The sequence below is a fragment of the Styela clava genome, chromosome 1 (assembly GCF_964204865.1).
Source record: "Styela clava chromosome 1, kaStyClav1.hap1.2, whole genome shotgun sequence".
NCBI lineage: Eukaryota > Metazoa > Chordata > Ascidiacea > Stolidobranchia > Styelidae > Styela > Styela clava.
In genome coordinates, this window is record NC_135250.1 from 9,129,818 (window position 1) to 9,153,476 (window position 23,659).

The 23,659-nt window shown below is 33.5% G+C and overlaps 3 protein-coding genes across 7 annotated transcripts; 1 reads left to right on the plus strand and 2 right to left on the minus strand.

The window, feature by feature from the left end:
* Window positions 1-254: 254 nt before the first annotated feature.
* On the minus strand, window positions 255-11,635 carry LOC120348283 (solute carrier family 35 member C2-like). Of its 5 annotated transcripts, none has more exons than XM_078111052.1 (11): window positions 11,478-11,625; window positions 10,942-10,993; window positions 9,124-9,331; window positions 8,536-8,683; window positions 7,536-7,599; window positions 6,004-6,076; window positions 4,696-4,864; window positions 4,023-4,106; window positions 3,511-3,686; window positions 2,930-3,065; window positions 255-2,111 (listed from the first exon to the last, which is right to left on the minus strand). In XM_078111052.1, exons 3-11 carry the CDS (start codon window positions 9,322-9,324, stop codon window positions 2,008-2,010), a joined length of 1,155 nt encoding a protein of 384 aa, XP_077967178.1. In that variant the 5' UTR covers window positions 9,325-9,331; window positions 10,942-10,993; window positions 11,478-11,625; the 3' UTR covers window positions 255-2,007. The 5 variants fall into 5 exon arrangements, with proteins under 5 accessions (XP_077967178.1, XP_077967212.1, XP_077967165.1 ...); XM_078111086.1 differs by having other exon boundaries at window positions 11,470-11,573; XM_078111039.1 differs by lacking the exon at window positions 10,942-10,993 and having other exon boundaries at window positions 255-2,108; window positions 11,478-11,635.
* A 2,988-nt stretch (window positions 11,636-14,623) lies between these two features.
* Window positions 14,624-19,415, minus strand: LOC120348286 (ubiquitin-conjugating enzyme E2 E1-like). Its single transcript, XM_039418407.2, has one exon. The coding sequence runs from the start codon at window positions 19,264-19,266 to the stop codon at window positions 18,547-18,549; it is 720 nt and encodes a 239-aa protein (XP_039274341.1). The 5' UTR covers window positions 19,267-19,415; the 3' UTR covers window positions 14,624-18,546.
* Window positions 19,416-19,550: 135 nt separating this feature from the next.
* On the plus strand, window positions 19,551-23,271 carry LOC120348285 (transcription factor IIIA-like). The gene is made up of 7 exons (XM_039418406.2): window positions 19,551-19,852; window positions 20,257-20,349; window positions 20,967-21,109; window positions 21,403-21,705; window positions 21,920-22,025; window positions 22,593-22,712; window positions 23,092-23,271. The coding sequence occupies exons 1-7, from the start codon at window positions 19,763-19,765 to the stop codon at window positions 23,176-23,178; spliced, it is 942 nt and encodes a 313-aa protein (XP_039274340.2). The 5' UTR covers window positions 19,551-19,762; the 3' UTR covers window positions 23,179-23,271.
* Window positions 23,272-23,659: the final 388 nt, after the last annotated feature.

The window sequence follows — 23,659 nt, forward strand, 5'->3', positions numbered from 1 at the left end:
AAATACAACCAAAGGGCCAAAACAATATATCGATAAATTCCCTTCGCAATTTTTAAGAGTTCATGGACACCCTACACTACAGTAATAACAAAAACTTGAAGAATATCAGTAATAGTCGGGAAACGTTGATCAACCATTTTACAAGGACAACAATTCTTCCAGGATCAGGGACAAAACCCATATCTCAAGACTGTAATGTTACATTCTATACTTAATCCCAAATCTAGAGCCAGAATAACACAAAAAATAGGCAGTTTTTCATTTTTTGCTAGCTAATATATTTGGCAAAATCAGAAGTAATTAATTGCACCAACTAGTATTACATTTTTATATATCATTCAACAAGTTTACTAAAGGTTCAATAAAGCTTTGAACACATGAAAATAAATACCACTACCATATCGCGCCAACAACAAATGTTATAACATAAACTAGGAGAAAAGGGGGTAGAGTCACATTCAAAAATGATACATTGATATTTGTAGACTGTTTTCTAAACGCAGACACATTCGGGTTGTTTTTAACACTGCTAGGTAAGAACAGATAATTAAAGTACGAACCGATCACTTATATAAGATTAATTTTCCTCAAGTAACTTATTAGTTAACAAGCAAATCCGCAAACCTATAGGCGATTATGTTTGCAATATTACAAAGCAATTGAATATCTGGTGATTCAATTTTCTTCCGAATGTTAATACAATAATAATGTTAGGGTTCCAACAATTCATAAATATAGTTTTTATAAAAATGTGTAAATAATCTGTAACAAATATCACAAGAGTTTATTATTATTATTTATTATATTACTAAGGTAAAATATTATTTTCAATTATCAAAACATACATTCTAAAGCCCAGACATATATATGGAGGTTTACAGTAGCGCTGGATAGTAGCCCCCTCAACCCCCAATGCCACAGGTCATCTAAGTGAAGCCAATCAATGAGTTTAGTCTCACAGATAGTTAGTTGCTGACAGGTCGATTTCATTTAGATGACCAAAGCTACTTTAAACTATTTGATAAATTTTGAGTCAATAATTAGAGTCACTTTGAACTTTAAGGTAAATTGCTTAGTCGAGTCAATGATACTTTTTGATAAATGGTGACCCTTGCCTCCACAATACTATTTTATAGCCCACCAAAGAATGACCTGGTCCTACCCGAACATATTTAAAAGTAAGGAATACATGTATTTGCATCCGTTTTTTATGGAAGCTTGAATCCAAAACAATTTTGTGGAATGAGAAGTATGCCAGACGCCAAAAGTTCACTCTTACATTAACTGTTGTTACACTATTTTGTTGCTAACAGAACATAAAATAACCCCAAAAATGAAAAAATTTTTTCTTAAAACTGGGAAATGAATAATCTTTTGAAAGCCAGTGATGCCTGCAATGCAAATGGTGTGTTATTTAATAAAAACTAAAAAACCACAATGTTTTGCTCTAGAATGACGATTGAAAGGTCAAGAAACAAATAAGTGAACTGATACTATTTAAAGCTAATCATATAACATGTTGACTACAACAAAGTTCTCAATCAAATAGTATTTGTAAAAAATAAAGTTGAAATATGGTGAATGTAGTTACTTCGGCATTGAGGCATAATTTTTGCAACTAACATCTCCTACACTGGCCGAAGCATCAGTATGGAAAAAAATTTCGCCCAAGAAGCCCATTATGTTACCAAAAATCTTCTCAGTGCTGCATACTGGAAAAATAGCTGAAATAATCCCATACTCGACAGGGTGACGATAAACGTCATGTTGATTCAGCATGTGAAAGGTAAAAACATAGTGCAATTATGGCACAGAGGAAATACAATATTCCACAAATTATTTCAACATCACACTAGAATGAAAAAACAATATACCATTCCATCCACTGGTGTCGCTATTACATAAACAAGACATTGGTCTGACAATACAACAAACATAATATAATCCCACAATGAAAAAGCATAATAACAATTAATCTGATGGTGGCAACCAATGATTAAACCATCATCATCTGTTCCTGGCATCAAAAATTTCATCTTCTGAACTTTCTTCTGCAGTAGATGCCAGATCGCCTCCGAGAAGGTTCATGGTAATGTTTTCAGAAGTCTCTTCTATAAAAAAAAGTGATCCTCAATTGCTTTGAGTTTGCTGTTTAGGGCTCTGTACAAGCATCGGTGCTCCCAAAGTATGTGAACCAAGATAGCGGACACCGGATTGTACCAGGTTAGGGTTAGGCCTTAATTTCAGATACAAACACTACGGGAGTGGAGTCACTTGGCCCCCGAACTCATAATATAACTAAAATATGATGATTGTATAAATTATGGCCTAACCCCAACCTGGTACACATACTACGTTCTGGTGTCCGCCATCTTGGTTCACATACTTCGGGAGCACAGGACCTTCTATTTCTATTTTTCGGAGGACCGGAATCTTTAAATTTTGGTAATTTCCAATTGCCAAGTTAGGCCGCAACAGCTAGTGGTTCAGGCCGGAAAACTAGGGTTTTCAAGAGTCTTGACTAAAAAGCATACCAAGCCATGAAAAATTGTTATGATGGCCTGGCCGTTGGCACATTATGCTGAGCTTTAGGTGCCATCACACCTCTAATTACCCTGCGTGGGTTCGCAGGTTCGAAGCCCATGTGGGGTAAGTATGTGCAAGCTAATTGCTGAACTCCTCGCCATCATAGGGGTGGTTCACATACTACTGGTCAGTTATACCTTCCTCCGTCATCCAAGTCCACACACTGCGGACAGGGAACCGTACCTTTAAGCCGCCTTATCGGCTAACCAGAGGAAAACCAAATAAATCATTTACATCTTTGACCATGACCAAATTTAAAATTGATCTAATAGTCCATATTCAAAAATATTTTACGTTATATTCTAATGGTAGATTTTTCAGTTTGGCTATCGTTGTGTCTTACCTGGTTTAGATTCTGCTCTGTTTTTGAGAAAGACGTGCAATATTATACCACATATACAGACTGCAAAACCAATCCAATTCATCGTTGTCAACCGATCACCGTTATATCGTGATGCTAGTAACAACGTGCAAATTTCCTGTAAATAGTAGAATAATTCAAAAATTTCTTAAATCGTACATTGAATCACTCTCTCTCCATATATATATATTACTTCAATATCTTTGTGCAGTCACACGGGTCTACCGACACAAAGATAGATGATGATTAATGAACACTGCACAAATTGATAAGTGAACATTTTTTGACGCTAACTTTTCAATGGTCAAAAATAGTCGGTTTTACTGTACACCATGGAAAAATATCTCAAAGAAAAAGAGATAGCACTTGTATATATAAATATATATCTATACGATAATTTAACATACTACTATGTTTCAAATTATTCAATTTCGGTCATCCCTGGAACATGATGAAGATATACTCATAAATAGTCTAGTTTAAATATTCTATATTGAAGCATACAAAACCAATCAAACAGACAGAACAAAGTAACAATTACAAAAAAAAACTTGACATTTCACCTTAAAAATTCCGCAAATGGACAATGTGAGTGATGAGGTATTACTGAGTAATAAATACTCTGAAAATCCCAAAAAGAACGCGACAATACCACCGAGTAAAATCTTTAGCAAAATAGGTGTTTGATTCAATATTACGTCTGCCGCAAAAATCTTTTCAGAAGTGAAAAATGATAATCCTGAAAAAATAAGATGAAAGCTAGCTCATAACCGAAGACATGTTCCATGACCATACCTTGGAATGTACTTGTTTAAACAATTTATGTTCAGAATATTTTAATTGATTTATCATAAAAATTTATTGAAAAAATGAATCAGCAAAAAAGTATATTGCAAATTTGTGAATATGTGAGTTTTTAGATTGTCTCCACTGGAATTTGGAGTCAAATTTCCAAATTCCCTAAGTCGAGTGTTGAAATTCTAAAGGCCCGAGTCGGGAGTCGATATGCAGACAGTTAGAATCAGTTAATTGAACTTGAACATTCTATCGAATAAAGACCAAATACTACTCTTACCTTCTAAACCAATAGCAAGGGGAAACAAACCGATAAACATAGTTGGTTGTAAATGCCACATCAGGTTGATTGGATTTTTTAAACCTGGAAAACATACATATACAGCTGACTAGTAATTTAACTCTGAACTGAATTTTTAAACTGAAATAAACAGTTGTATACTGAATTAAACATACACTATAAAAAAATTTATCTTAAGCAGCAGAAATCATGAATATGGTAATGCCCGTTAAAAGGCAATCATCTACTATATCACGAGTCATGACACAAAATTTGTTTGTACAAATTTCGCTCTGCTTTGTTCTTTTAGTCACTAGTTCTTGGTGGATGTATTATTGGAAGTAGTGAATCAGGAAATACATGGTTTTGACTTTGACACTTCACAGGATAATCAATAGTATGGTAAAGTGTTGGGACAAGTCCCAAATAGAGTCGCAGATCATTTCAAGGTAAGTCCGAAAACCGAGTAATTTTTCATTGCTCAAGTCTCGAATAGAGTCATATTAGATCTCATGAACAACAATGAAATAAATAAATATAAGTCACAAAAATAACAAGACTTTATCTTGTGTTAAATCGGTCAGTTGAGTCAAGTCTAGTTATTGCATCCAGACGTCTTGTTAAATATAATTGGCAGAAATTGTTTAAATATTTAAAACTAGCCCAAACTTACCCAATTCCTGTTTCTGTGTTAAAATTTGACTCAATGTCCATCGTAAACCACCGATAAAAGCAGCAATTAGAACTAGTATAAATCCTTCCAAATTAAATTGAGTTGACTCGTAAACAAAAAGAAAAAGTCCCGTAGCGATGAGAATAACAACAAAAATAAGGCTCCATCGCTGAAATAGATAAAAGAATATTTTCAAAAGATTATTTACATTGATTGTTCCCAACCTATATTAACAAATTTTGAAATTTTTCATTTTCCACTTAGTGACCTCTAAATGAAAGTTTGTATCTATTATTTACAGCATAATGCATGGAAATTCTGTTCCCGTTTGTTGTTATATCTTGATAAGCTGATGGTATGTTCAACTCTCACTTTAGGTTTTGGAACAATTCCATGAATAGCTTATAATTGAGTGTGCATAAATTTGTATAACAATAAAACAATGGAAGCAAAGGATATTAGTAAAACAATAAACCCTTTGGGTGGGGAAGACAATCAAATGAACAAAATTGATGACAGTCAACTTTTTGACCAAACTGACATACACTTGTAGGAGTATTTTATAACTTCTTAGCTTAATTAAAATTTTTATAAAGTATATATAGAAGATGATCAAATAGATATTAGATAGGAACTTCTGATTTGTTTGCTTTTTATGAAATAAAAGACATATATTGAATTTATAATTCATTATTATATCGTGATTTCCCCAAACAATCTGAATTAAACTGATCTCAATTATTCAAGACTACTGTCTTCTAAAAAGATTTTTATCTATTATCTATTGAAATTTTTTAAGATTTTTATTTCGTCAAGTATGAAACATTGTTAAACACAATTAAATAAAAATTATAAAAAAAAAAAAAAAAATATTTTGGCTGCAATTGACGAGAAGCCACATTAGTCCAACAGCAAGACTAATAGGTCTTCATGTTAGCAACAACATAATTGCAGAGCTCAGAAGCAGATGATGCCAAATTTTCAGAATATTATGTTGTATGAACACAATTCGGAAAATATAAATGGGATCGAGAGAGTCAATCGGGAAATGGCACTTTAGCCTCATAAAGTCATGCTCAGATGCGTTTAATAACAACAATGAGATAGATAAAACCAAAGCATATATGATATGGCCGTAACATTCCATAGAATAATTCGATAACTAACAAAAAATGTGATCAAAAAAATTTGAATTTAAAAACATAACTGCAACATTCATCAGTTTTATTGACAAACCACAAAAGGAACAATACACTCCCTATGATTGGAATATCCGGTTTTATAACAGATCATAATTTAATTACTTACGGCTTTTTCTAATTTCAACAAAATTGCAAATGCTAATATAAATATAACGGCAGAAGATTTCACCATGGTATATCTGGAATAAAGTGAAAAGTAAATGAATTTTTGGTATTGGTATTCATTCAGCACTCAGCTGTATATCAGATGGCATTCATAGAAATAACAGTACTAAAGTTTGGCGATTTTCGTTTACAGTATCACCCAGCATGTATTTTTCAATGACATGTTTAAAATGCTAAAATAAGTCCACCCTTCAACACTTTAAATTTGGTCATTTTTATTTAAGATTTGCTTGTTAACCAACATTAGTCGACACAATGGTCTTGTGGTTAAAAGTGTTAAACTTAACTACGATGGCATCGGAGGATAAAATCTTGGTTCAAATCCCATACCCTCCACCTCACCCAGGACAGGATGTATAATAAATTGGGCAGGCAATGCCAAACCGGAGATATTCATGTCCTTCTTATTGTAGTAACTACTTATGCAGAGCCTTGTTCAGAGTGAAAAATGTCCAAGCAAAATTTAATAGAGTTGAATTGGAGTGTATGCACATCTTGATAACAAAATTCTATTTATTTATATATCTAAACCAGTGACCTGCATGAAACCAATATATAGATTGAACAGTATAATTTTTAAATACAAATTCTAAATCTAAAATTACATACACATTTGTAATATAACGTTACACCTATTCAATTCTTATTTGCAGAGAGATTAAATAATGCTTTGTACTTTGAGCTGAGTATTTGATATTGAGAATATAGCTAAACGACACAATGATTAACTGAGCAAATAGTTTTTTGCACGGAAGCAATGTTGAAGAGTCGGTTCTAAACTTGTACTTTTCAGTGAAGCGTATCACATCCGATGAAATACTATATTTATATTTATTCACTATTCTTAGACCATATAACTATAGTAATAACTACGCTAGATTGATGTTGTAACGAAACAATGTGTATAATTTGTATTCACAGTGATGAATAAGGATGATTTCAATGGATAATATATGGAAATATTTGATAATACTTTGATTGTTCTGAATTATAAATTTTTTGATTTGTATAGCTTCACATAATAAGCATTGGTTTAAAACTTGAAAAAGAGGTGCCAAACTAAGGGGTAGGCTTATATGTGCATAACTCTGATTAAACTGAAAATTCTGCTTATACGTGTATAATTCTAATCGCACTAAAGGGTCAGCTTATACGTACGCAACTCTGATCGCAGCACCCAAATGAAATGACATTGTGCTAACTTAATTCCAACAGCTACAATCGACCCATGCTAAGTCCTGCGATAAGAGCGTGCAACCATTCGCTGTGATAGGTACATATGACGAACGTGTTACAATTTATAGGGTCTGCTCATATGCCAATTTTTTTTAAATTCACAGTTTTAGGGGTTGGGCTTATATGCTATTCTAAATCATTCCTAGAATTAAGAAGATAAAATATCCACAATGACTGATAATAAGTAAGACAATTGTAGTGTTTCCACCAGGTTAATAATAATAAGTTGATACTTACAAAGAAACAGTGATAAATACAAAACTCCAATTTGACAATCCTATATCAAGTGCACTGGCTAGGCCTGAAAAAAAATACAATTTTGAAAAAAATTATTATTAAAGACGCGATCATTTGCATTTCCCAGCAAGTAGGATCATGAAAAACAATTTGACTTTTCAATTTTGTCGACGGAATTCAGCATACAATAATGATTTCGCAACAGACAACAGGTAAACAACTTTGAAGGACGAAGTATTTATACCGTATATGGTCAAGTCCTTGGCAAACATCAACTAGTCACACTGTAATTAAAAAAGCATAATTGCTTAGTAATCCAAAATGTATAATCTGCAAGATCAACATAAGAATTGTAACAAACAGTACAGATTCCCTGAGTTGACACGAATCGAAGAAGCCCAACTAACTAACTTTAGATGTTTACCCGACCTTTGACCCAAGAAAAATTATCCATATACTTTACAATCTCAAGTTTTGAGTGTTTTGGAGAGTTGACCTTACAAATGGATTCAACTATTACCGTACTTTTAATAAAATATACAACCACAGCTACTAAAATAAATACTAAAGCTAATTTTAGCCAAATCTATCACAGCTTTGCCGGGACTAATTTTTGATTATTGCAACTAAACTAAAGCTAATCGAAAGACATAATGACAATCAAAATACTTTATTTACAACCAATTTTTGGAAACTGACAAATAATATGCAAAACCGCAAATATGAGGCAATGTTCACAATTATGCTTGAATTTCTGAGCGGTTGGAAAAATTATAATTGTTACATCATCGTTGACTTTTACCTATTTGGTTCTTTTTTTATGAAAATAAACAAGAAAATCGATGCACTGGGAAACATCCATAGTGTTGAATAGAAGTCTCTAAATAAAGTTGCGAGTCATCAAAGATTTAGGTCAAATCCCAGCATATTTCTAAGCTCACGTCCCAAGTAAGCTCTAACGAACCCAGACAAAATATAAATATACATAAAAAGAACGTACCAGTTAAAAATACCCTTTTAGCATAAACATCCCACGATAATGTTGGCACATCTCGTTTGCAATATGACATGATTAAACGCGAAAAACCGCAGAGTACGAAAGCAGTCAAGAAATGAGTACTCGTAGTAATGAGTGGATAGTGAAAATCCTGAACAGAAAATATTTCAAAGAATAAGAATTTTATAATTTTTCCGAAAAAGTGTTTATGATAATCAACCATCGAAATATACACAACACAACAACTGTCATTGAAATCTTAAGAAACTCAAATGCAGTAATAACAATTTTATAACCTCAAAGCGGCCATGTTCATACACATGTTTATGTATTTGAAATAATACTTTTTTCATTTTTATAATGAGTTGTATACAGGACCGTGGAGTGGTGAGTTTGGCAAGTATTATTATATCAGGGTGACTGAGCATTATTAACAAACAAATAAAGAAGGCTTACAAATGACAAAGCTTTTGCTATCAAAACTTTGTTTGTTCGAATTCAGAGATGATATCTTGAGTTCAAATCTCATGGACACCACCTCACCCAGAGGCTAATAGATACAAGAAAAAAGTGAACACAAATTCCACTCACCTTGAAAAGCCATCTATTATAGAACGTAAGTCCAATAGAAAAAACATAATAAAAAGAAATGAGTAGCAGAGTCTTTATGCTGGTTATGAAAAAGCTAAGGCATTTTGATCCGCATGTCTTTCCTGATGAAGATTTTGGATTAAGAATATGAGATGTAACACCATGCAATGATAAATTGTGATCTTTATCTTTCATCCACATTATCCATCTGTTGCAAATAGAATAATAGCATTTGTTTGGCTCCACAAATTAATATTAAGATATTGTCTAAAAATGGATTGATTTCATAACAAATTAGTGACCCTTTGGGGTCCACAAATAGATTTTAGGGGTCCGTGATTCAGAGGGTTCTTTCATGCATAGGGGAAAAAGTGAACGACAAAACATAAATACTAGCCATTCAGCATTATGAATCAACTTGCAGAACTCCATAAACTATGCTACAGCATAACACAAGATCATTTCATATGAAAGAACAGAATTATATATGTAGTCATTCAATAGCAAGTTTAAACCGCCGTTTGGCGTTATTATAAATAGGAATTAACGTTTTAAAAAGAGGTGAAACCTTCAGGCTAACCATCAAAAGGGTCTTTGGCGCTGAAAAGGTCGGCTACCACTGGTCTAGTGGTTAGGGTCCTGGACTTAAAACTACATTGGCGTTACAGGTTACAGATATCAGGTTTTGGGAATATTCTTGTCCTTCCAAAAATAGCCACCTCTCACATGACAGAGGCTGCTTTTACAAAACTTGTTCGTGATGAAGTGAGCAAAAGCGCAGTGATTTTATGCGTTGAAAATCGCAAAATTTTTTTTATACGATTATAATACCGCTTCTATTATAAGAATGCAATTTTAGTGTCATAGAGCAGGAGTGGCCAAACTGCTTTCGATCGCGATCGACTAAAATCTTCGAAATAGATCAGTAATAAGGTCATACACAAAAGTGAATGAGTACCCAATATGCAAATAACTGCACACACGCATACAAAAAATTCCATCGCTGCCAATAAGCTCAACTCTGTGGGTGCATTTAATGAAATCGCCAAAAAAATTTGTATTGTTATGATACATTTAATTTATAAATTTGATTATGTAATTGGACTGGAGTACAATTTCATCATTTACTTAAGATTTATTCGAATCATACAATTCAGATCTAAGGCCTGACTTAATTTTTAGTCGTAAGTGTTGAAAATTCCTCAAAAAAACCTTGCTAGGTAGACATGTATTACCGTATCTAAACAGCGAAAAATAAATATTCTCAAACCATAAATGTTACACGACTGCTCAAACTTCACTATTTAATTTAAATGTCCGATTGTTCGATTCTTTGCTCGTTTTGAATTAGAGAAAAATGGGCCACTGCTACCGTTGCAAATATACTTTTCCACACTACTCTTGGAGTGAGACAATAACTTTTGCATAACTGCAGAAGTCATTGTAGGATCGTTTCTTAGGCAAGACACGCGGTATTCGGCACGTTAATTTCTAAACGTTGGCAGCGCCGGAACTTCGATTTGTTAGGTAATATATCCTCTATCGGGCTTGCCCGGACTCAAACACCGTATGTGTATATCGTATTTGGCGCATGTACAGTACTGTATTCTTTCTGTTTTAAAACACACATTAGGCGCTGCGATCGACTACTCGAGACGTGGCGATTGACGTGTTGGCCACTCCTGGCAAAGAGAATCAAAAAGCATGCATTTGAAGCACATACTCTACAATTATACAACAAATAAAAAAGACTGGTTTACAACATAAAATAGAAGAATTAGAATAAAGGTTCAGTGAAGTTGGTAAGTGTGAACTCACTCATTTAGAAATTATTTTGCATTCACGTCAAACACAGCAGATTGATAGATGCCTAAAAATGAGATAGTAAAAATAGTGGATTATAAGAATGAAAAAAAATCAGATGAATTGAAACAAATACAAAAACATGCAATAGATTATCAATTAATTTAAACATTTTTTTGCAAAATTAGTTGCATCTATTTGTCAGTAATGAAGAAGACTTAGTACCTTAATCAAGCTAGAAAAAAATCTAATTACAGAAACAAAAAAGACAATACAGAAATAAGTTAAATTTGAATAGAAGAGATTAATAATAAAAAAAGAATCAGATCATGGATATTTCAGGAATCTTAATACAGTAATGCTGCTACAACAAATATAGTTCATGCGTGATGTTCAGCAACTATAAATCAATCAATCAAGTTTAAATAAGTTTCGGAATATTTTTGGCAAAATGATTAATAATCTGCGATTAATACGTTCAATATTAGGTCGAATTATGGAAAAACCCACTCATCTGCCGTAATACTATAATGAAATGCTGACCCGCTAACCTTTCACAAAAGTGCTTGCATATGCCTTCTGTTCTTCGACAATGTCGTAAAAACATCTGAGAAAGCAATTACACCTCAGGTACCGGTACGTGGCCGCAATCGCAGAGTTACCAACCAAACAGTATGCAGACTATTCGCAAAAATAGCATTCAAGATGCAACGCAGTGGTGTTCAGGGAGTCATATTTTACCAACTCGGAACGCTATCCGCTGCGTTCAATCGGATTTTTGATTGTGATTTTTAAAGTTACAAAATCAAATCATGGAAAATAGAGAAGTGAAATTCAAAACATATTTTTTCCCTACAATTTTCTCATTTTTACTTCAAATAAGACTGTAATATTGTCTGTACTTGCCGCAGAGCACATACTTTATCGCTCAGTTTCCGCTTTCGCCTACGCATTTTCCCTTCAACACTGTTTTATTCTTTTTTTCATTCCTTTCTTATCTCTAGAATCAATGAGCATATGCTCATTGCTAGAATAGATCACTGCCTAAACTATTTATCTTGGCTGTGATTTCTTTTTCACTCCTCTTCGACTGTGTTCTTAAAGTTCCGCACTGTTGACCTTCTGTGTGATTTTTCATTCTTTTGGCGGTAATTCCGTAATACTTTACCTTATCCTGCCTGCATATTTTTGCTGATTTTTTCTGCGTATTTGTCGATTCGTATGGGTCTCATCTTTCATTGCCTTATCGCCATCACTGGATATCGCTATCACTGTCCACACCAAAAAAAATGTGCTTCCTCTTATTTATTTATTTATTGGACACGTTTGGTGGACATAACGATCGTTTTGTTGTTATGTTGTTCTTGTTCTTGTTGTTCATTGACACTTTTTGGACACCTAGTGAAAATATTAAAAAACCGCTTTTCTCTTTGATCACTGGACCAATTGCTTTGAAATTTTTAGTGGTTAAAGATGAAATATTTCTCCAGAAGGCTATTACTTTTATTTATTTCAAATATTTCTGTTAGCTCTGTGAGATTTGTTTTTGTTTGCTATGACGTCACCGATCGTTCTGCGGACATCGGACGCCGTTTTGTGTCCTACTGTACTGCTTCGCTTGGTATGAATATATTTGCAGACTGTGATCTGACGGTACGGTAAACCGTACTGTACTGCGAACGGACGTGTCCATATATTTGGGCGTAGCTCTCTTGTTTCTGTAACAATGACCCATCAGAAGTAAATCAAAAATGATGCGCCAATTGAAATTCATGCGGCCGCTTAGACACTAATTTCGCTCAGACAGATATTCAAGCATGGGTGTAAAGTTTAGGAGTCGGGGAATCAATCATTCTGGGTGACGAAATGATAAATCTTTTGATATATCCATTCCTACTCTTAACTGTATTCTACGACAAACATTGAAATAAATTTACAACACCGACGAGGAAAATATATTCACTCAAACAGATAACCATTAGTACATAAAATTACCTTTGAAAACTAAAAGATATGCTAGTGTAAAACAGAATGCAGCTGTTAGGATCGTCCGTTTATGGTCGTCATTTTTCGCTACATACGCTTTTTCTGATATACGGGAGAAAGAATTGCACGTCAATTGATGAGGCCACTCCTAAAAATCTTGACGCTACCCGTTTATCGGCCTTTTTGTATGTACTTTATATTTATACCATATATATATTGTGAAAAGTATAGCTCAGAGCCAACACGACTATATATCCTGAGATAACAGAAAATCATTCAAACAATACAGTAACAAGTTATCGAACTAAAACAAAAATACGGGGAATAGACGATAGCATATATGAATATAATCGTAAATATATACTACTACATATAATTGCAGTCATTTGAATAAACGAACAATTCATGTGGTAATTACCAATATTTTGATAACGCAGTGGGACAGCAATTCCGATGTTTATTGTTGCTCATTTGTTAGAAAATAAGTTATACACAAATAAAAAATGCCTCGTGTTAGAAAATGTGCGTTGCTTGGTCGTACAAAGACCAATTTCAACTCCCTTGAGGGAGGATCATGCTCGAGAGAATTACAAGTGATTGATTGTTCTACAAATAAATACGCTTCGAGACAGCAACTTCGAAATCTTTTCAAATTGTCTGTTTGTTGAGGTGATCCGAATTGTCAGCATCAGTATATTATTTTGAAATCTGTACTTATTTTGCTGCTTGTTTGAGTTTGGCGTAAAAAAAAGAGTATCTCATCGTGTCCTTTCTCTCGTATTCAAGGTAATATTATTTGACCATGGAAACTTGTCGTATTGTATTGTCGTAGTGTATTGCTGTTTTTTGTGTCATGAGGAATTCAATTTTTTTTATCATTGAATATAATACGCAATGGCAATACGATATAAATGCTCTTTACAGCAGGGGAAACAAGCATTGCAAAATTTTAAAAATATGTTCGCTTGTATATTCGTCTGGTATTCCGTTTGTTTTGTCGGTGGCATTTAGGGAAACTATTTAAATACAAGATACAGAAAATGAACAATGGCCCCAGTGTTAGGGAAACTATTTAAATACAAGATACAGAAAATGAATAATGGCCCCAGTGGTCGACAACGATAATGTGGTTCGATCTCCCTAAAAATACCGGCAAGAACTTGCCTTGCCATTTCTCCGAATCAAATCACAACCAACTGCAGATCAGATTATACAAGCATAGGAATTCAAATTCTCGTTTCCCCGCGGGTGCATTAGTAGATTTAATAACTTCCGGTTCGACACGGCTATGAAATGTGCCTGTAAGATAACGTACACTTGCATGCACAATAGAAACTGTATATGAACTGTTTTCAATGTTGTTTAATAAGCATGTGCGTCGTCGACGAACCAAATATCTTACAATTTGCCTTTTAAGCACCTAGTTACTTGCGAACAACTTACATAATTCGCGCCCGCGTCGGTTAAAAACTCGTTAACTTCCTCCTAAATGGGCAGAAAACGATAGAACTGGTGGCTGATATGAATCGAAATTCAACAAAACGGTGCAAGTCACAAGAATACCGGGCGTTTCTCCTTTACACAGGAGCCCTGATTTGTATCTACGCACACAACAGATGAAGTTAAGTGTTAGTTGAAAATTTCCATCTCCCCAATGCCAGACCTGTCATCCTTACATAGCCTTGATGTGTTGACACAAACAAACGAAGGATTCATAGGAAAACATCCAGAAATATGATAGTCATCAAGTACAACCCACAAAATATCATAAAATAAGAAATTTAAAATACAAGAACAATAACATGGAGAAGGCAAAAAACACACCGATAACTACATAGATACTTGCGCGTAGATAGAAAAAACACCAAGAGTAAAAAGGAATGCAGATTCACTTTGAGAATTCAATATGGTAAATACATTGCTAAAACCAAAAGCTGGCGATCAGAGATGTCAATTATTCATTGTTTCTACTAGAAAAAATGTACTAGTCAGAATGAATTATATAATTGAAAATAGTCCATGAGCAATTCAGAATATTTTAATAAACCATACCAAATCTGTTTTGCTTAGGGCATGTTTATATTGCAATACAACAATAGTTTAAAAATAACATTTTGTGGTCAGATTTTAAGATATTGCATTATATAAGTTACGGTAAGCCAACATCAGGGATCAAGCATAAAATTGTTTTATCAGATCATACCTTGTTGTTTAGGTAATTAAAGAGCGATATAAACCACTATAACATGATACAAAGCAACAATGTGTCATTTTCACACAAATATTTAAATTAAAAATTCAAATCTATTTTGAGTCATAAGCAAACATTTGATGTATCATATAAAGTTCAATAAGCAATAACAGCATGGCACAGGGTTTTGGTAATACCTGGTCACACACTTAACAAAAATTCAACTCTGCAATTCAAGTTATGAACAATATTTCACCAAAATATTATTGTAATTATGGGTTTCCTACAAATTTTATATTAAAATTTAATTTGCATTACCCGAATACTTAGCGAGTATAAAGAACCATTATGAAACATTATTATTTCTCAAATTTCATTATTCATCGAATACTGTACTCAAATTTTGCTCCATAACTCTGGATTAACTCAATTTTTCATTATATAAGTACTTTTTTTTTAAGTTGGTTTGCCGTGAAGCATGTCATCATCAATAACTACTCTTAGGGCATAACATTACCACAGATTGAACATGTATAAGAACGCCACAAAATGTATTTCACAGACTACCTGACACGTTATATATATTAGTGTTTCGCAAAAATCAATTTCATTGATCATGATTCAAAACAATGACTGAAATTATTTATGCTAAAAAAGTATGTAAGGTATATGTACTTGGCTTTTTTTCATTGGAATTTACCGTAAGTACTCGCAAAGTCGGAAGTACACAATCAATGACTTAAATATATAATTGCATGACTTTCCTTGAGATATTACAGCTTATGATAGTAAGACGAAGTTGAATAATCTAGCCATTTTATTTGTGTGTGTAAAAATACACTTAACTGCTAGTCCTAAATACATAAGACAAATTGACAACTTATTGATTAATTAAATGGAAAATTCTCTCAGGAAGCAATTTACAATCGATGAAGTTTTTTTTAGAGAATTAAACACAGGCAAAATGTTCAATATTTCCTATTTTTTAAAGTTGATTTCACTTTTGGCAAAGTTTGTATTGTAGATGGCTATTAAGAAAAACCTATGTAGCTACAAATACAGTAAAATGACATGCTATTTTACTACTCTTCAACGAGTCAGTCTTGAATTCTGCAATTAAATATCTGAAGTGATTGTATCCAACATGTCTACTAAATACATAAAGAATGACATCAATGACCAAGAAGGGTGCCGTGTAATAAATGGCTAATAAAATATTTATTCAAACAACCGTATTTGAATATAAAATGCTTTCAACAGACTCTTAGTAAAGAAAATAACAGAAAGCAATCCAAAAATGAATCAAAAACATTTCTTCACTTTTATTAAGGAGTTTAAAAATTTGTTTTGAATTTTATTCTGTCGTACATTGAATGCTTATGAAACATAATTAAGAATATTATGTAACAGCAACACCATTTACTGTGAAAAACGGAGATTATTTTAAGTCTCATTTCATAAACATTCTTCTATATGCATAAATTACAAATAAACTATTTGACTGATCTTTATGGTAGATATTGTATATTATTCTAAATCGATGGAAGTGTCGTTGTTATCAAACGTCGCTTTTCTTTGCAACCATGGAACAAGTGATTTCATAAGTCAAAATGGTGAAGGATTTCATGGGAAAATCTAAATTGAAATATACCTCAAAAGATGGACTACACAGAGTAAAAAATATTCCATTACACCAATTCAATTGATAGAAATAACAATATGAAATTCCATCTAATTAAAAAGAAAATATTAATAATACATTCTATAAAAGCGGCCAACCTGAAACGCTTGCTTTATGTAACATGACATAGTATTCAAATTATGCTTACCTAACACCGAAATTATTCATATAGTACTTTGTTAGGATTACCAAATAAAAATATATGAAATTGAAATTACATAATCCATGAACATTGGATGATCCAATTGAAAATAACGTAATGAAAAATGATCTACCAGTAATAACTAAAATGTGGTAAGAATTTTTAAATTTGCATTTTCTCCAGTTACAATATCGTTTCGTTGGATTTAATTTTTTTTATAAAGCGCTTATTCACATACATTCACAATATGTAAAAACTAATATCTTTAAAAGGGCCTGAATCTTTCCTATCAGCCTTGCCTGCCTAATTTATTATTTAACCGTGCGCGGGGTGAAAAATAGGAGGACAAATTGAAATTTTATCAATTCAACCTTGGTCTACATCACTGAACCTAAAAATTATGACTATAAGTACCATAATCAATTGCAAGCTAGAATTCTAGAATGTCAAAACTATATTCACTTGAATAGTATACCAATCAACACTTTTTAATGACTATGAAATACTTTAATTAGTTCACAGAAGCAATTTTTTTAAAAAAGTGGCGAGGTTATACTATTGGTTAAAAGCAGGAATGGCCAAAACCGAATAATATAGTATTCCGAATACATTCTAAATTTTTAAATATCGAATATATAATGATATGGATCTGTCCAGTAAATTATTCAAGACATTTGTAAATTTGTAGTGATTCAATTAATTGAGATACACATTGTTTTAATTGGTATTCTCTATTTTATTCTGTCAGGAGTTATTTAATTTTTTGCCTATCATAAAAATAATAAATGGGACGTCCCTGGTTAGAAGTCCAAAACATTGCATTGCACTATTACAATTTTAGACTCTAAAATAATAGGATTTAGACCAACAGAATCCCATCTTCTGCCTGGCCTTTTTACTATATATACCGTATATTGCTGAATTACACGAGATCAGTATAGGTAAAATTACCAATCTCACAAGTGGTAAGATAAGCAATAAAAGACTCTTGATAAACTCAAGTATCACATTCACCAGATTATAAACCCGTAAAGACAAGTGGCCTTTTGTACTTATTGCTGTATTATTAACAATGTAAGAAGTCAAAGTAAATAGTTAAGTCGGGAATTTAGCAGACTGATATCGAAAGTAGATTAATAAATGATTTAAAAATCAATAGGGACACAATGTCTATAAACAACAAAAATATAATAGTTTATTTTTTATGTTTGACAAATCAATGTGGCAGCATGTTACACTCATTTTCATTTTAGGGTTCACTTACAGATAATTTATCTAAAGTTAGCATGGGAATTAAATATGTGTCTAAATGACTAGAAATATATTGATTGTTTAATAAAACAGGTGAAATTAACAACACACAATGATTACCAAATATGGATCAAGAAGCTCCATTCAAGGTATGATCTGACAAAACCTTATATCACCCATAGGCAGAACAATAATCGAATTGGTAAATTAAATTTCATTTACACAAAGCAGCATTTTAACAAGTATGTAAATGCCCAATGAATTAGAAAATTTCATTGGGGTAATCAAAAAATGATTTTTGATATAGCACGTAACAAGGTATGAAAAAAGAAAATGTTCAAAATTTCAACAATACAAGGATGTTCAAGTTTATGTCGCATATTTTTTGGTCCACAGTTTCGATATGCGATCGTGTTCATCTTTATCGGTCAAAAATTGTGTCGCAATACTGGCAACAAGTGGATCGGCAGGATTACAGTCTGTGAGTAGCGAGCAAATGGACAGGAGAACTTTTGAAACAGTGAGCGCCGGACTCCAATTATCTTTCAATATATCCAAGCATATAACTCCCTGGCTATTAATATTGCAGTGATAAATCCGTGTTCTGAATATCACCTTCGGAGGTTTAAAAGGATATTCGGTAGTAAAATTGATGTCAAGGAAAAATACACCCCCTTCATATACAGATCCTGGGGGCCCTAGAATGGTAGAGACCCATTCATACAAATTGTCGCCTTTTGGACCCGCACTACAATTAGGAGGGGGATCCAAAGTAATATCAGCAAGCTCTTTTTGCAGCCGTTTAGCACTAGTTGACATTCCACCAGAAGATTTTGAAAGCCATAACTTTGACGCTGATGCCATGTCACGTGCACGGCGTTCTCGTTCGTTTTTGTTCTTCTTTAAAGATCCGTCTGAGGAAGGTGTGTTTGATGGTGCTGCTTTTGCAGAATCCTCGGATTTTGTACCATTCGTCCCGGCTGATGATGCATTTTTTGGTATTTCTTCCGATGTGGAAGAAGCGCCGCCGTTTTCTACAGATGCGGAAGCCACGGCAGGTAAACTAGAGTCAACGACCGATTCCGACATTTTTGAATTAAATATGAAACTTGAAATGGAAAGACCTGATTTTAATACACAAAACGTTACTATAAAATTCTGTAAATCGCAAAGACACTCTAATAAACACCGAATTACTCTCTAAACACCTTATTAAATGCCCCAAAATCTAAAACAAACAATGAGAAACCATCCCCGAGTGATATAACCAATACAAAAGGTCTTAGCTAGACAAATTTTTTTTCGAGAGCTTGTACCGATGAGATAAAGAAAGATAGATAGAATATAAAAATAAGAAAAAAGGCGCAACAGAGTGATAGCGAGCGTCGCAGTTTTTTACGCACTTGTGCATTTAATTTAAAGATACATAAAGATAATGAGTATTGAGACGTCATACGCAAAAAGAACATGGACGACACGTGTTTTCTCACTGGGGATTTCTGGACATGTTCTGCCCTAGAAAGTTGCTTCTTTTACGGCGGAAATATAAGCTTTATACCGAGTCGTAGGCTTCGAAACTGAAAACATGGTGCAGTGCGAAATTTGCGAAAAGGAATTCGAAAAGAACAGACACCTGAGACTTCATTATGCTAGAAATCATGTGGACAAATCACAGGTCAGCTATGGAGTCATAAAGTTACACAAACCTTTACTGCTTTAGGCCTAAAAATTTGAGTAACATAAATCTGTTGAATTACAAGAGCAAAAGTGTATGGCGTTAAAGCGATGATTAGTTTTATAGGGCTGTAGGGTGAGCGTTGCTACCCTTGACACCTCATTTAAGCATAATCAGCCTTTTAATTAATATTGTATTTGTACTTTTAACCCATAATTCAACAACTTCTATTTGATCTTTTTGTTTGTTTTTATCAATTATTATATGCTGATTTTGGACTAACTAGGCTATATTTGGTATATAATACTGTAATAAGTATTAATAGAAATTGAATATTTTTTTTACATGGATGTGAAGTAAATTTTCAAAAATGTATAATAAAAAATTTGTTCTGAATTTTTTAGTGGTCAAGCAAATGTTCAATATGCGACAAAGTGTATGCTGATGAAGAAATTCTAAAGCGCCATATGAAAAATCATGAAAAGCGAAAAACCAAGGTGAAATATGAATTTTTAACAATTTTTCTAATGCTCAAGAGTTTTTCAGGATGCGAAGTAGTTAGGTTCCATTTTTTTTCGTTTCACATAAGCATTTACAATACACCATAGTGAAATACAACCAATCAGCAGCGACAATACAATATTGCTTACAATAGTGTAGTACCCTAGACTAGTACCACTAGTGGGCAAACATAACCCCCACCTGACTACGACATCACAATCATATCATAAGCTTGCTAAAGTATAGTCTGAAATGACATCTGCCATGGTGATCTCTTCCATATCGTGATCGCTACGACGAGAAATTGTGAGAAATAGCTTGCTTGACTTCGGTTATTCGTTTGCGCGTTTCGGACGACCATCTGTATATTTAGGCGGGATTTATTACGTCACTATGACATAGTCGGGTGAGATTATAAAAAAAAAGGAAAAAATTGTACGAAACTACAATCAAAATGCTGCATCTTATCATGGTTTCGAAAAAATAAATTGACGAGGAATCAGTATTTTAATTTTACTATTCAGTTTTTACCACATGAACTCAAAGCTCATGGAGAACCACTGGTTTAGCCAAATCAACAGTTTTTTTCATGACTTTGGTATTTCAATTTCAGGTGATGTGTCCAGTTGACATTTGTGGAAAATCATTCTTTCGTCGATCATTTCTTGACAAGCATATACTCGCAAGCCATCCTGAAAGTTTGTCAAAAGAAACTTTTGCAAAAATGCAAGCAGAAATTAACAACAACAACAAAGTGTAGGTTTATTTTTACGAAATAAAATACATCTTCACCCCTATCTAGATAACCAGCTCCTACTATTTGAGAAATACGATAGTTGAAAAACATTAATATCTTTGCATTTTTTGTAAATTTTTCGAATCCAAAATAATATGTGTTATATCATTGGTTATTTGCAAAGATCGAGGGCCAGCCAATGAGTAGAATGGTTGGCATAGAATTTCTTGTTTTCTGACCCATATCTTTTTTCTAATAATCCCAGTCCAAGTTTATATGGTTACGAAAAATTAAATACACCTTATTTTTACAGAACAAAAAAGGAATACCGTTGCACGGAGCCGGGATGTAACTCGTCATTTGAAAAGCATCACCTTTTAACACAACATTCATACGTTCACACGAATATATTGCCTTTTCAATGTAAACAATGTGACAAACGATTTTTGACGCAGAATCACAAAAACCGACACGAAAAAATTCATAACGGGTATCCATGCAAAAACTGTGATGCTGTGTTATCCAATTGGACGTTACTGCTCACCCACGTTGCACGGCAACACAGGAAAGAGTTCAAGTGCAAAGACTGCGATAAAGTTTTCTTCGAGAAATATAGGCATGTGTTGATGTGTAGTTGTGAAACATAGGCAATTAAATTTCTAACAAAATTAAATGATGCAGGATTGTGATAGAGTGATTAGTTAAATAAGTTGGGAGATACTGTAACGAATCAATTTATGCATATTGACTGATTAATCTGGAGCTATTAAGAATTACTATCGAATGCGCATATTCACCTCATCATTGCAATTATTATAACTTCTTTTCAGATTGTTGTCTCATGAGAAAACACATGGGAAAAATCGTCAAGTTTATCAGTGCAGTGGTTGTGATAGAAACTTTACAAAAAAGCATGCCATGACTAAGCATTTCAAGGTAATATTTTCCAATATTTCATAGGTAATAGCTAAAGCTAGAATTCCTACAGTATATATTCATTGTTTGAATATAGGCTATTTTTTTTTATCATAGCTTGCACTATGGGATGTGGAATCGGTGGGTTTAACAGCTCTGAGTAGTATGTGTACAAGGTTAGGCCATATTTTTATTCAGATTTTCCCCATTTTTTACGAGTTCGGGGAATGTTTGTATTAGCCAAGTGAATATAGCCCCTGCCCATAGAATTCCTTGATGTATAGTAGGTGAACAAAATTAGTGAGCCAATTGAAAAACAACTTCAGACATTGGGTAATTGGTAGACAAAAATGCTGAGATAAAAAAACACTTTGTCTGTTGAGAATGTTTCCCAACTCTACGCTCTCAGGGTATATTTTAACTTCGATTATTGCTTACAAAATTCAACCGCTGTAGTCTGAATCTAAATTATGATTGCATTAAATAATAAATTTGACCCGAGGTGTCCGGAAGTTTTTATCATTTATTGAGAATGCCTGTCACAGACATAGTTCACCAGTGACATGTATATTTTCATTATTTCAACAGATTTTTCATGAAGGTGTCAAAGAATTTGTATGCCCTATAAAAGATTGCCATAAAGCATATGCTCATAAACAAACTTTAAAGAAACATGTTACAAAAGCTCACATCGCACCAACAGTCAAGGTATTTATTTCTGTTTAATATTACAGATAGTAAATAAACTCGAGTCACTGAAAAATTAATCATTGTTTTTTGTGATGGTGGAGGCACAGCCGGTTTTGGAAGGTCCACTCTGTAAGTCTTCTTGCTTTGTCAATGTAATAGCAGTTAGTAATGAAATTAGTTATGTTCTGACAGAGTAATTTAATCCCTGGTAAAGCAGATTGTACAGTCAAAATTTGGCCATCTCTGGCTCAGTTAATATTTAACTTGTGCAGTCTAGAATAGGACATACTATCGTTAATATTAGCTTGTTTTTTTCTCAACTTGTTCCATCATCAGCAAACGACACATTGCTCGCCAGGCATTCCAACCATCCCTGTTTATTAATTCATTTTTCCAGGAACCTCGCGTTTACAAGTTTAAAGCTGCATCCAGGATCTTAGGTTTTGATATGAAGACATTTGAATCTGCGATGGAAATATCCTAAACAAGACCACAAGCTTTAGACTTCGTTAAATTTATTTTTCTTTTTTTCACCAGGCTGGTTAATAAAGCACAAATATACGAGAAAATTATGATAGTGAACACGAATACGAGCGGGGTGGGTGGTTATTGCACAGGATGTTTCCTCTCGGGTGCCAGGTTTGGAAAGGAATGAATCATCATTCAAAGACCAAGTAAATAATACCTGGCGTAAGACTGGAGTGTGCCACATTTTTTTGTCAGTTGATATTTTTTGTGTACATAAGAATTAAGAAGGCAACCAGAGAGTACTGCGAAAAAAGTGGATATATATCGCTTACCCTTTCATTAATAAATAAATAAATGCACCGGCCAAACGCAGCTACAAAAGAAAGTATTTTAACCAACTGTCTTTGTCCGGATTTTATGCCCGATTATTTATAAGGGCACACTAAATGGCTTGGCGGGCCGCCTGTTGCACACCCCCCCATATAAGACTAGCAATG

Coding starts and splice junctions, on each gene's coding strand:
- LOC120348283 (XM_078111012.1), bottom strand. CDS start 11,533: ATGTTTTTACGACATTGTCGAAGAACAGAAGGCATATGCAAGCACTTT. Junction 4,107..4,695: donor AACACAGAAACAGGAATTGG/GTAAGTTTGGGC, acceptor TATGTTTTCCAG/GTTTAAAAAATCCAATCAAC. Junction 3,687..4,022: donor CCTTGCTATTGGTTTAGAAG/GTAAGAGTAGTA, acceptor TTATTTTTTCAG/GATTATCATTTTTCACTTCT.
- LOC120348286 (XM_039418407.2), bottom strand. CDS start 19,266: ATGTCGGAATCGGTCGTTGACTCTAGTTTACCTGCCGTGGCTTCCGCA.
- LOC120348285 (XM_039418406.2), top strand. CDS start 19,763: ATGGTGCAGTGCGAAATTTGCGAAAAGGAATTCGAAAAGAACAGACAC. Junction 21,110..21,402: donor ATTAACAACAACAACAAAGT/GTAGGTTTATTT, acceptor TTATTTTTACAG/AACAAAAAAGGAATACCGTT. Junction 22,026..22,592: donor CCATGACTAAGCATTTCAAG/GTAATATTTTCC, acceptor TTATTTCAACAG/ATTTTTCATGAAGGTGTCAA.